The sequence below is a fragment of the Drosophila eugracilis genome, unplaced genomic scaffold (assembly GCF_018153835.1).
Source record: "Drosophila eugracilis isolate 14026-0451.02 unplaced genomic scaffold, ASM1815383v1 contig_367, whole genome shotgun sequence".
NCBI classification, from domain to species: domain Eukaryota; kingdom Metazoa; phylum Arthropoda; class Insecta; order Diptera; family Drosophilidae; genus Drosophila; species Drosophila eugracilis.
In genome coordinates, this window is record NW_024573224.1 from 763485 (window position 1) to 776471 (window position 12987).

Here is a 12987-nt window from a genome sequence, read left to right on the forward strand (position 1 = left end):
AAAAAAACAACGAGGAAAATTTAATTGAAAATGGGCTACAAAATGCATTAGACAGAATCGAGAATCGAGAATCAAGAATCGAGTGAATGGCAGCCGTCTGGCTTTTGGTCGCCTGACTGGCTGGCTGGACAACGCCCGCTTTTGCCATATGTTGGCCGTTGCGTCTCAAGAGCATTTGCTCCTCGAAATGGAAATCTGAAGATCTGGAGGGCAGGGATGGCTGCTGTGTTTGTTTACTGCCACCTTAGCTGCTCAAAGAGCACATGCTGCCGGTTTAACCTTGAATTCGCATGATATATCTATACATACATTTCGCCCATTTCGTTCGTTTTTGAAAACTATAAAATAATCAATTTTGTTTAGCTTTCGTTCCATAAAATTTGTGCAAAAAGAAAAAAAGAGAGAGAAAAAACCTGATCGGGCGACCTCCTACCGTCCCTAGAGATTATCTTAAATAATTACGTTCATCTATATGCCGGATTTTGCAACTTCGATCTGTTTATTTTGGAACGTGGGAAATCGTGGGGATGACTCAGTTCAGGCTTCATGCAACATTGCACTTGTCTCGAAAGCGTCGTAAAGATTTTACTGGCCATTAAATCTGCAACCTGGCGGCCCATTCCGAGGTTTTTGGGGTTTTGTTTTGTCATTTCGATTAAAGCCCGTTTTGTTTGTTTACTCGGGTTTTATTAAATACACGGTTTAATGGGTTTGCTTTTGATTTATTTGGCACACTTTTGCGAGTGGCGTGCAATATAAAAGCGTAGACAGGCCAAGCGCACACACTGCGTATGAGCAATGAGCAATGTGCGAACATTTGGCAATTTGTTTCATACACTGCACCGCAATTACTTGATAAATTAATGCATTTTTTTGAAATTCCTTCCTTTTTTTTTGGTTCTCTTACAAACTCGTTATGTTCATTTCCTGACTTAAGCCTTGGCTGGGCCGCAGTGCAGTGTACCAAAAAAAAAACAGAAGAAAAAATCTCATTCTCACACCCGATTTATTTATTGTATCTGCGGTGTGTTGCCCACGCGGCCAAAAAACATATAAATTACAAATATTTATTTGCTCTCCGAACCGCTTACAAAGTGTGTGCGTGTTTATTTGGACAGCTCGAGATGAAATCCCCGCGGAGAAGGAAGGGGAAACAGGCTCTGCAGCACCTGGCACACCTTCCATTCGAAATCCGAGCCTCAATCACAGGCTAATTAAAAGCTGGGGGTGTAGCAGGGCACCCGGTTTCTTGTTTCTTTTTTTTTTAATGTGAAAATGAAATTTAAATTTAAATTCTTGCCAATGATTTTAAAAACGCTGTAAATTAACCAAATTTACTCGACTACTGGGCACTTCAAAGGAAGGCGGCTCTTCTGCGAAAACGATGGGGGTATATAGTATATAGTATATATCAGATAGTGGATAGTGGATGGTGGGTGGTGGGCAGCACAGAACAGATGGCCCATTCCAAAGCAACAAGGTGTGAATATGGCTATGCCGCCTATGCCTAAATGGCCTAGCAACCATAGTGGAATGTGTGTGGATTGAAAGGCAGGCGGAAAACCAACCAATTGTTGTTTATTTTTTATGTGGTTCGCTCTCAGGTTGCAAATTAAAGAAGAAAAAGAGGCGCTGCTCTATTTGAGTTAAATAATCGCCGAGTGCTGAGTCTAAACAAAAAGCGATTGGCATCAGGTATGCCAGAAATGCCGAAAAGATAAGCAAAAAGTTCTTATTTCACTCGCGTTAACGATCTGGTCTTATCCGCTGAACGGCTGAAACTGAGCAGGCCCCCTTGACGTCCTTGTCTTTGGACTCCATCAGTGTCAATGACACGGCAATGTCTCACTCACATGTCTGTTTGTCTGTTTGCATTGTCTCTTGGCTTGTCTCATAAATATTTCAAAAATCAAAAATATCACAATGAAACGCATACGGAATACCTGATGCAACGCCTTTGTGTATGCAGCATTTCTGGTTGGATATATATGATATATATGATATATACTACCTTGGCCGGCCGGCTGACCATGTGTGTTATCCTCTCGCTCTGGCTGGCAAACAAACAAACAATCCGATGGGTAAATAAAATTTAACCAGAAGGCATCAGTCCATCGTTTGTAGTTTATGTTTGCAAGGAAATGTGAATAAACTTGAAATGCCAAACGTTATTGTTTGTTGTTTTCTTGTTTTTATATTGTTGTTGTTGTTGTTGTTGTTGTTGTTTTAGTTTTTATTAGCTGAGGCTCTTCTGTTATTGTTGTTATGCTTGGCATTGGCAGTGCAGTTCTTAATTGCCTCTGATTATGCATTTGAGTAACGATTCTCAGTCTGACATATCAATTGAAAGCATTCCCAAACTCATCCTTGTCGCCAGAACTGATCATCAACCATCATGATGAGATCGTGTAAACATTGTGTTGACTTGTTTGATTGGTTTATCGGAGGGGTCTTCCCCGCCTTGGACAACGACAATGCGCTGGCAAATTACAAGCGAAGTCGTTTTATTTCTGAATGACATCCCAACAGTCGATCATCAGACCAATACCAATTGAATGCCAAACGAGCAGTTTGATGAATTGCATTTCCATTGCATCCACTGCCCAGTGAAGTGACCAACTCTGGGGTTGGGGTAAACTATAATTGCCATGTATTTGAAAAGGAATCATCATCAATCTACGCCCCTGGCAGATGATAGATTTACACGTGACGTGCATTGGGAATTGGGTATAGTGCACATCGATTAATCGTACCACGTCCCCCAATTTAGCTTGAGTCATTAGCCAGGGCTATTTTAATTCATCAAGTCAATAAATAGCCATAAATCTATTTTTACACGTTCGTGTTCGGTTATGATGAGTGAAATATTTCTAGTAATTAAACGAAAATAGTCAGACATTTATGTGATTTTACTTTTGGCCTGACTGAATGCCAGAACTTACTCACAGGTAAATGGCCAAGGTCTGACTCATTGACCAGGCACACACACACACTCGGCCATTGAAAATAGCAAATACTATACTATAATATGTTAGGACCACCGAAAAACCAAAAAATTATGACTTGGAAAATTCACTCTTTGGCAATTAAGACTCTGCGGCTGGCAGAAAGAAAACACAGCCCGCAGGTGAGATTCATTAATTTTATATATATGCCCGCGTAGTGGGGTTTCGTACAAAGTACCATATCAATAGCCAACTGGGAGCCAAGAACAAAATTAAATAATACGATTGGAATGCTAATTCCCATTGCCTATGCTTCGCAAAAGCCAAACAAAATGATTTCTGGAATTTCATATTAGTTTTTCGGAATGTGAGAAAAGATCAGGCAATCTCGCAATCCCATTCTGGGTATGTTGTTTTGCCAGTCAGTCTGTCACTTTCCAATGCCTTCCTTATTAAGAAACCAAGTGGGGGTGCCTCTGTCATTGTCACTGTCACTGTCACTGTCACAGTCCCAGTCACTTGGCATTAAAATAATATCAAAGGAAAAATTATGAAGAAGATCTCAACTGGACCCCCAATGCATTTCGCTGATGTGGAATGGCGCCACCATCAATCATCGCATTAAAAAGATGTAAGAAATTAAGAATATCAATCTTGTTTTTTGTTATATACCAAAGAGGAGGATCGATTTCTTCAATGTCCAGTTCTTGTTTTGCATTCCTCCTGACTAAGCATTTCGGTGGGAATCTCTCAAGACATCCAGTCACGTCAAGAATTCAAAGCCACAGGCAAAGAACTTCCCTGGAAATAGCCATCAGCAGTTCGAGTTTGTATTAAATTCGGTTCCGGCGAAGCCGAGTACTCAATGGGACCTTTCCAACCCAGGGAGCAAGCAACAGCAGCAGCAGCAGCATGTGAAACATGAAGATCATGTGCCTCTGTCTGGCCAGACTTGCATTCCGCGAGCTATGCGGAAAAGCCTTGCGAAACCTTCGAGCGGTCGCATTTATTCTAATTATTGCCATTTTTTGTGCTTTATTTTATGTGCAGTGTTAATTTGAGAGCACTGTCTGTATATCAGTATATATCTGTATATATATATATCTGTTTCTGTGTCTGGGCGAGTTTGTCTGGTTGTCTGTCAATTAACCTCAACGCTTTGCGTTGATACAGTAAGTTATGGCTTTTTAATCGCTGAACATTTGCATGAGCCACTGGGCTCGTGCTCGTATTTCAGACGCTTTGTCAGTCAGTCATTCAGTCAGTCAGTTGGGCATTCAGTCAGTCATTCAGCCAACTTCGCCTCATTAGCAGGCCCTCAAGTTAAGACCATGCCCATGACTCGAAGTGCATGCCAAATGCGAAGTTCGAGTTCGGATTGGAGGGGAAAATGCACAGGGAGAAAAGGCCCTCAAAAACTTATTAATAATATGTAAAAATAATAATTTAATTAATTTTTGAGTAGATATTAAGCAGGAGTATAATATTTAAGGAAAAGGAAGTTTAAAAATAAATCTTTAAAACTTTTTAAGGAATTTAAGAGACATTTTTAACTTTTTGAAGTAATAATTTGTAACTTAAAGGGTTAATCGTTTCGTTTTCTTTTCTCAGTGTATATGTAAACTAAATAAAACTTCGCATCTTTACAATACTGTTTGTCCTCTGCCCCATTCCCAGTTCATTGAGATCTCTGCGGCAGTTCCTCTGCATTTCATAAATTATTCATTGCATATCCCTGCGAACGGACGGCGAGTCCGGACATTTTGTATCTGCCAGATACGTCAGTAGCGTCGACATTTGACGGCTGAACGTCACTGACCCCCGCCGTATGCATTTATGAATTTGATTTTGGCGGCGATTCCCGTTTCACTGATTCCCCGAAACCCCAACGAAACAGCCAAACGGGACATATGAATCAGCCCCAAAGTCAGGCAGAGCATATTACCCGCATAAGCAGTTTATACATGTGAGTCGTACTCGTACCACTACGTCTGCATATGTCTGAGCATATCAAAATTATTTTGGCCGGGTCAGTGCACTTTTCAAAACGCGACATTATTTATGGTTCCGAAACAAGATTGGGTGTTGGGAATTTGGGGCATTTACCATGGGGAGGCGGTGGGGAAAACCCCCTGTTCCACGCTCGTGTTGCCATATCTGAGTTCTAATTAAACAGGCAATTAATAGGCGCTCTAATCACGTTTGCCACAGCTCATTTGGTCCGCTTTTGATCCCCAGCTTGATCTTGAATATTTTTTGTGTAGTTTTTTTTTAGGTTTTTTGGTTAGCTGACTGACTGACTGGCGATACACTCAAGTTCGAGTTCGAGTTCAACCAAGTGCGCTATTTTGCATATTCGTTCGGTATTTGGCAGCTTGGTTTGCTGCTGTACAGGCGGCGATTGCTGTTGGTGTTGCTGATTGCTGCTTGCTGCTTGCTGCTTGCTGCTTGCCACCCAGCTTGACCGGGATCATTAATCTTAATGATGCGAAAGTTGCGACTGATTAATTTGTTCGATAATTAAAATTGATGGCCCTGCCGAAGGGGGAGGATCTCCTTTAAATCGATCGAACATACAAACGGAAGCAAAGGAAGCGAGTTCAGGCCTAAAAACAACAAAGGCCTTTAAAAACACGAACGGGTCAAGTAAGGCAAGTAATCAGACAAATGTTATATTAATGTTTAACGAGAGTTATGAGAATATCAGCGTGTTTTGCTGTCGTGCAACTTCCGACACGTTTCTTTCTCCAGTGTTGACGGCTTTTTCGCTTGACGGCTTTTGTTTAGCATATGCGTAGTTGTCAGCAAACCCAAAGTGGCGTTGTTATTGTCATTACTTAGATGTATCTATTAAGGCTTTCCCATTACGACAGTCTATTGTTGTTTCGGAATGCCTGAAAAGTGCTTCCTAAATCGCCATACCAGTGCACTGTGCTAAATGCAAATTTATAACATTTTAACACCCACCACTTAGCTTGAGTCTTAAAATAACATTTCTGCGTTATTTATTTGCGGCTCAGAGATGCTGGCAAAAAATTAACGCCTTTTTTTTAGGTTTGTTTTCATTTCTTTTTTTTTGCATTTTTTGTAGAATTTATTTATTCATCGCCGGCTGTTCTACTAATTCCAAAAAGCTTAACAGAACAAAAAAAATGTCACATACTGGGAGGAGGAAAATTCTTGAGAAACATTAAGATACATTTGTATCTGTTGGATGTATGTAAGTCAAATAAGAAGATGTCTAGTCGCAGCTAATAAATCCAAACGGAAAACATATTTCCCCAGACAGAGGCACTCGGATCGGCCCACATGTGCCACAGTTATTATTTTAGTGTTTTGTCTGATATTTATTTTTATTTTATTATTTTACATATTTAATACATATTTTATTGGCATTGCTTTTGGGTTCTTTCTTTTTTTTCTTTTTTGCCTTGCTTATTGTCAAATTGCTGGTGTATTTTTATAATTTTTTGTTTATGCCCTGCATATATCATGATTTTTTATTGCATTTGTGTACTTTTTGTATTTTTTGTATTTTTTGTATTTTTTTTTTTAATTTGTTCAACATTTAGCTTGTGCTTTCGCTTGGCTTCGTTTTTGGGCAAGTTAATTAAGCAGTTTTATTGTTTCCTCGTTGTTGTTTTCTGGCCATATTATATCATAGTTTTTATGGCCGTTCTCGAGCCGACAAACGTTCAATTCGCTGCACACAAGAGTTCATTTCAAACAAATACATACATCAAAAACTCTGACACGCTTCTGTCTGTCTTGCTGACTGTCTGTCTGTCTGACTGTCTGTCCGTTGGCAGAAATACACACAAAGAAAAAAAGCAAAGAAGCAAAGAAAAAAAAAGAAAGTACACAAAAAGTTAAAATAAACATTTAACTAAAACAAGAACAAAAAATATATGGTAAATTTAAAAAAAACTGACAGTGCTATTTTGGGAACCCGGCATTGGCGTCCTCGATCGCTCTCGTTTCCATGCCATGCATTTCTTTTTTGGCAACTTTTTTTTTTTCTTCTACCGCCAAGCATTTTCTATTGGAAATTTTATTTTCCCATAAATCTAACCTCAAAGCTTCTAGCACTCATCATTTGTCTAAATTTTTTTTTTAGCACAATTCTTGCGTTTTTTGTTTATTTTTCCAACATTTTCTTTACGCACATTTCTTTTCTGTTTTGTTTGCTTACCCGAACGAAAGAAATAGAAGAAAAAAAATCATACAAAAAAAAGTTAACAAATTAATTTTGATCTTTTCTTTTTTCTTTTTTGGGGCCTGGCCACATCCTATAGAGGCAGCCTAACTATTTTTAGTAAAGGGCATGTTTACTTAATTTCCGATTTTTATTGTATTTCAATTTCATTTTATTTCGCCAGTGGCGCTGAAATCTGCGAAAGTTCGGCATAAACATTGCCTCAATCTCAATTCGATTCAGCTAGCCGTGTAAGATGTCTATTTAAAATAGATTTCTTAGGCCTATACAAACGCTCTATACAAAATATTTATCAAGTGTTTTACTCTTAAGGAATTTCAACATTCATTTTAGTGGCCGCCGCGTGTAGGCAATTTCCCTAAGTTATATGGTTCTCAGGCATAAAGTTATGGTATTGGAAAATTGTGGTATTTATTACTGACGATGAAAGATATATGGTTAATAATATGTGGTAATAAAACTAGGCTTCTAGTGGTTAGTTTATAATTTAAATTACGTTCAGATGGGTGTATCATTTTTTTGTAGGATTTTTTAAAAGAATTTTTAAGTTACTTAAAAAGGTTTGCCAAAATTAAAATACTTTCTTTTTTTCGTAGCTTATTCAATACAATTTTTACATTCATTTCTTATTTCTCCTTTTTAACAGTTTTTTCATAATTAAAAACCATTTTCAAAAATCAAAAGAAATCAATAAAATGTCCAAAAATATATTCACCTCTGAGTCAATAGCTCGGAAATGACAGTTCTTCGCACTCTGCTGTATATTTTATATTTTCACTCAAAAACTATTTTCTCAATTTCCCACACTTTCGAATTGAAAAATCTTTAGAAATTGTTCCGACTTCGTTGAGAAATTAATGACATTTTTCCCAATAAAATTATGCAATTTTTATTTAGACTCTGAACGTAAATTATTTCTGCACTTCCGCTGCACTGTCTTTAAGATCTCTTTTTATTTGCAATTTTATTTATCCCGCTCGAATTATGATATTTTTAAAAATATTTCGCTTAAGTTCTCGGCATATATACATATATAGAAAAATGCGGCGATCGGTCGGCGTTTTGCAGCAGTTGTGCAGATATCTTGGCGCGAAGTTCGAAATAAGACTGACCGAACGTTTTCAGAGAAGCATACTAAGTCTATTCGCATTCGCGTTTTTCCTGCTCTCCCCTTTAGTTTTTCGCGAGCGTTTTTCCCCAGTGTAAACAATTCTAATGCCACAAGGTTAAGAGAGAGACAGAGAGAGAGAGCGCAGGTAACAGGGAGTGGGTGTGTGCCTATAGAGGATCTCTGTTGGGTTTCCATGACCAAGTCATCCAAGCTCTTTGGTTCATACAGAAGAGCTTTCTCTATGAATTTCACGCACCCACCTCTAGCCGAATGTTCTTCTTTTTTCGTTGTTTTCGCTCTCTAGGTAATAATTTTAGAATACCATTTCCACAAGACAAACGAACACACTAATATGCTTTCTATTTTCTTTTCTATTTCAAATTATTTTTCCTAGCTGACTAGCCCTAGGACTGTGCCAACAAACTAATAATAACACAGTTCTCGATTGCAACCATCTGCAACGGATTTTGACAAACTGATAAATGCGATGCAAATTGCAAAAATATCTCTTGAGTGGAGGAAGAATCTTAGCAATGCACTGGCGCCCTGTGGGCATTGCTCTGCACTTGACCTCAGCGACGACGGAAAAGCGGAAAAGTGGAAAAGTTTATTGTTTCAATTAGCAGTTGGCCATTGACAGTGTTGGCGGGGTTCCCAAACTAAATTGCCAGTCTGTGATCCTAAAAGGTATATACGAGTATATATGTTCTGGAGGAGATATATCTTGAGACTGATCTAAGGAGTGGCACGGCGTCCTCGACACTGTATCTTGCTTCATTAAGTTGCCATCAACGCCCGATTTATGACCAAATAAAATGGGAACGCCTCTAGCAAATTTCGGGGACTTTTCGGAAAATTGCCATCGTCTGTGTGTTCTCAGCTGGTGGTTGGATGTTCCAAAGTTGTTCCGCTTTTTTCCTATTCTTTTTTTTTTTTTGGCTCTAATTGCCAAATGTCTATGATATACGCTCGTGCCTCGCCCGCTAGTCTCTGTGACATAAGGCAATAATTCTGAGATCCGAGCCGACATGTGGGAGCGTTGATCTCGACGGCTATTTTCGTACCACTGACTTGGTCTTGGTCTTCCAGGAAGTATGCAATTTATTATGCAAACGGCTTTGCTAGCCAGCGATTGGGTTATTTGCACTCAAATTAACTCTAATTTATTGTATTGTCCCTGAGAATTCGGTGACATTAATTCGATATAAAAAACTCAGATACATATGTTTTTTTGAAAAATGTTATTAAAATATAGATGTTTGTTTGATTTTAATGACGATTAAACTTGCTGAACCAGCGCTGAATTTGCTAATTTTCTTGTCTTATTGCACCTCGAAAAAAAAAAGGTGGTGGAATGGTTTTTTGGTCGATGATCTGAGTGCCGAGATCCTAGCCAGCTAAATGCCAAAACGGCCCAATAAAAAAGCTCTTAAATATGCCTTTGTTTGTTATGATTTCCCAATTAGCAGCATATCAAATCATAATTAGGCACTAAAAGTATATTTTATTGTTGCAATTTTTGAAAACAGGCCAATAACTCTATGCTGCGCACTTTGAGAGCATAACTTTGGCTTGTATTTTAAAATTAAGACAACTTTATGGCACACCAATTGAGGTCGCAAGTTGGCCATTATAAAAAATAATTAGAGTCGGCCAATAAGAAGCCAATTTATGACAACACACACTGGTCCACACACTGTGTAAATAAATGACTTTAGCTGCTGGCATATTTACAATTTTTAATTTTAAAAAGATTTAAATTATGAGAAGAAAGAACACCCACCTTGATTACCTCCATGAAAGCCATGGGTGGAGCTGCTTTCTGCTGCCTTCTGTGAGGAAAATCTCCACTGGAAGGCAACATTTTGCGGTACATGATTGCACTTTTTTTTTCTCACTGATAACTTTTCTTTTGAGTAGGAGGAGGTTTTCACTGGTATTCTGCCCACTGATTTAGCACTGAAATGTCGCGCAGACGCAACATCAACTTGCCACAGAACCTGCAGCGACAAAAAGCAACACCAAAGGAGAAACGAACTCGCGATCTTAAAAGTTCACTAAACTGAATCTGCGGCGGGGCTGCGCCTGCGCAATTTGTAAGGCGTTTAAGCGGCCAAGCCTTGCCACAAATTAGGAGGTCCTTGCTCTGCAGATCGAGCATATATATATATATATAGTATGAGAGTGAGCCACAGTGCTGCGATGGCAACTGCGACTGCGATCCGACTGGATCCGCGTAGGAGGAGCAGGCAAATATGATCGGCTCTGCGTCACGCGAGCGACTGTAAGATCACTTGTGTTGGTGGCAGTCGGATGGCGCAGATGCTGGTTTCTGCCTCGGCCACAGCTGCTCCAGCAAGAACAACAAGCAGCAGCAGCAGCAGCAGCAGCAGCAGCCTCAGCAGCAGCAACAGCAACAACACAATGTACAAGACAAGGAAGGGCGCTGTCGCTGTCATCTGCAATATTCAATCTTCGGATGGTGTAGCACTTTGTATATAATAATACCCTAATGAATTATTACAGTTTAATGAAAAAAATGGTCTGAAATAATTACGGGGTCCGTGGCGTTTGATTGAAGAAGTTTTGTGGCTATGAAAAAATATAAAAATATATAAAAAAAAAAAAGAAAAGGCAACACTAATTACAACAACTGTACAAACACTAATGAGAGAGAACACTGGATGGATTTAACAATTCGCGGTCTCCAGCATGGTCTGTTTATAGGCCTGATGTTTGCCTACCCCACATACATAGCTCGACCAGACCTTAAGTATCTTGGGGATATGCAAAAAGCGTCAAAGCAATCGTAAACGTAAGTTTGGACCCTTGGGATCCATGGCAACATATGAACATGACATTCCAGCCTTTGTCGATCTCTAGATGTTGTTGTATTTAAGACCCTTTTCTTCTGCCTGGTCGACTGGCTGACTGTTCTGAAGGGCCTGTTTGGGTACTTATTAACGCTTCATTAAATTTCCGTTTGCGCCCACAAAGCAAATGCGAACCGACAGCTAAGAAATGCTTTTTTTCGGTTTTTTTTTTGGCAGCCCAGAGGGCCAGCAAAAGGTTAAGAATACTTGAGAGTAAAACTGGTTTCTTCCCCCTTTGAGAGTCCATCATCGATAAGGCGGATTCCTTAGAGAGGGAGCTGGCAATCTCGGCCGATAAGATCTAAGTTAATTGAGACTGGCAAGTGCCCTGGCCAGAACTCTGAACCGGAACTATTGGGGCTTTAAGAAGCCTGAAATGATTAGGAATTTTTGCCAGCGAAAGGATCAGATAAGCCAAATTATTTAAGCTGCCCGAAATGCTAATTGTTGATAAGGCAGTAAAGTCAATCTAAGGCTAAGCTAATTAAGCCCAGATGATGAAGCATTTAAGCTGATAAATGCTAAATGGTAGGGCATAAAGCGGGTAGGGTATCCACAAGTGGGCGCTAACTTATCGCAAATAAATTTGAGCAGCTGCGAAAAGCCGCTGCTGCTGGCCGATGATTACCGCCGAGACACTTCTCATACGCAGCTGATTGCGGGGTCCGAAAAGAAATCAACAAAATATAAACCATAAAAATTAATAAATTTTTCGTATTATATTATTACGCACGTAGAAACAAAAAGCCCACAAACAAAGACAATGAATTGAACCGAAAACCAAACAGTGAAAAAAAAAGGTAACAAAGTTACGCCAAGTTCATGGCGAGATGGAAGTTTGTCAGTTGGTTATTGAAAGCCGCATTTTGAGACCTGGTTGGGTTGGGTGTTTGGGGCTTTGGGTTTTTGGCACTATGCTGGGGGGACTGTTCAATCCATCAAAAGAGATTATATTCATTAACTAGGCGAACGAACGAACGAATGAACGGCCGGCAACAAGACTGGATCGCTGGATGGCGCTGATGGCCATAGTACTGCTGGAATTTCTTAATTTTTTTGACAGTTCCCATCAAAATGTGTTGAAATTACTATTATTATTATTATTTGTATGTATGTCCGCTGGGTGAGCAAGGGATTTTACAAGAATCATCTAACAGCTCCAGTGCCATGCGAATGACAAGACGAAAATTCTTGGTATTCAATATATGGTATAGCCCAAAAGATCTGTGGACTCCATTAAAAGCCCGTTTTTATTTCTGACAATTAGAAGCCATCAAAATTAATGCCCTTCCTTCGAAATTCGCTCTGAATTTGAATAGCATCTGGGTTCGAGTAGTCAGTAGTCAGCGCCTAACGCACTTGACATTCAAAAATTATGAATGTTTGGTCATCCAAAATTTCAGCTGGCCTTGATGGATTCACCCTCCACCCCCCTTCATAGAATATATATATTACATATATAAAAGAGCAGATCTGTTAAGATTTAAATACAGATTTGCGCAGCTGTCGGATGTGCTCAGGCAATTAGTTTGTTTTCACTTTGACATGTTTACAAGAACCAAACGCTATTGGCCTAGTCTAGAGTCCGATAATTATGGGGAGCAGATGGTTTTCCTCACGGACTTTTGGGTGAGGCGTAAAAAATGGGCCCCCTCTCCACGCAATCCCTTAACGAGCAGAAGCACTGGAAAAGGGCAGAGTACTTAAAGGCTTCCGGGACGGGAGACGACATAAAGATGCCCCATTGTGCTTCTCCCATCACGACCTCGGCGACAAATGAGGAAATCATTTTTCGAACTCCACCGAAAATGTTTTATTAATGGGACGACCAAAACTAACAAA

General features: G+C 39.5%; 1 protein-coding gene across 3 annotated transcripts in view; it reads right to left on the bottom strand.

Moving 5' to 3' along the window:
- The window catches only part of LOC108105550 (A disintegrin and metalloproteinase with thrombospondin motifs 9), a 34938-nt gene that overhangs the window by 11392 nt on the left and 10559 nt on the right, over positions 1 to 12987 (bottom strand). Inside the window, exon 1 of one of the 3 annotated variants that reach the window (XM_017212186.2) lies at positions 10056 to 10600. The exons of 1 other annotated variant lie outside the window; for it this stretch is intronic. In XM_017212186.2, the coding sequence (XP_017067675.2) occupies positions 10056 to 10148 (93 nt within the window). In that variant the 5' untranslated portion in view covers positions 10149 to 10600. One more of the 3 variants, XM_017212187.2, reaches the window with a different exon arrangement.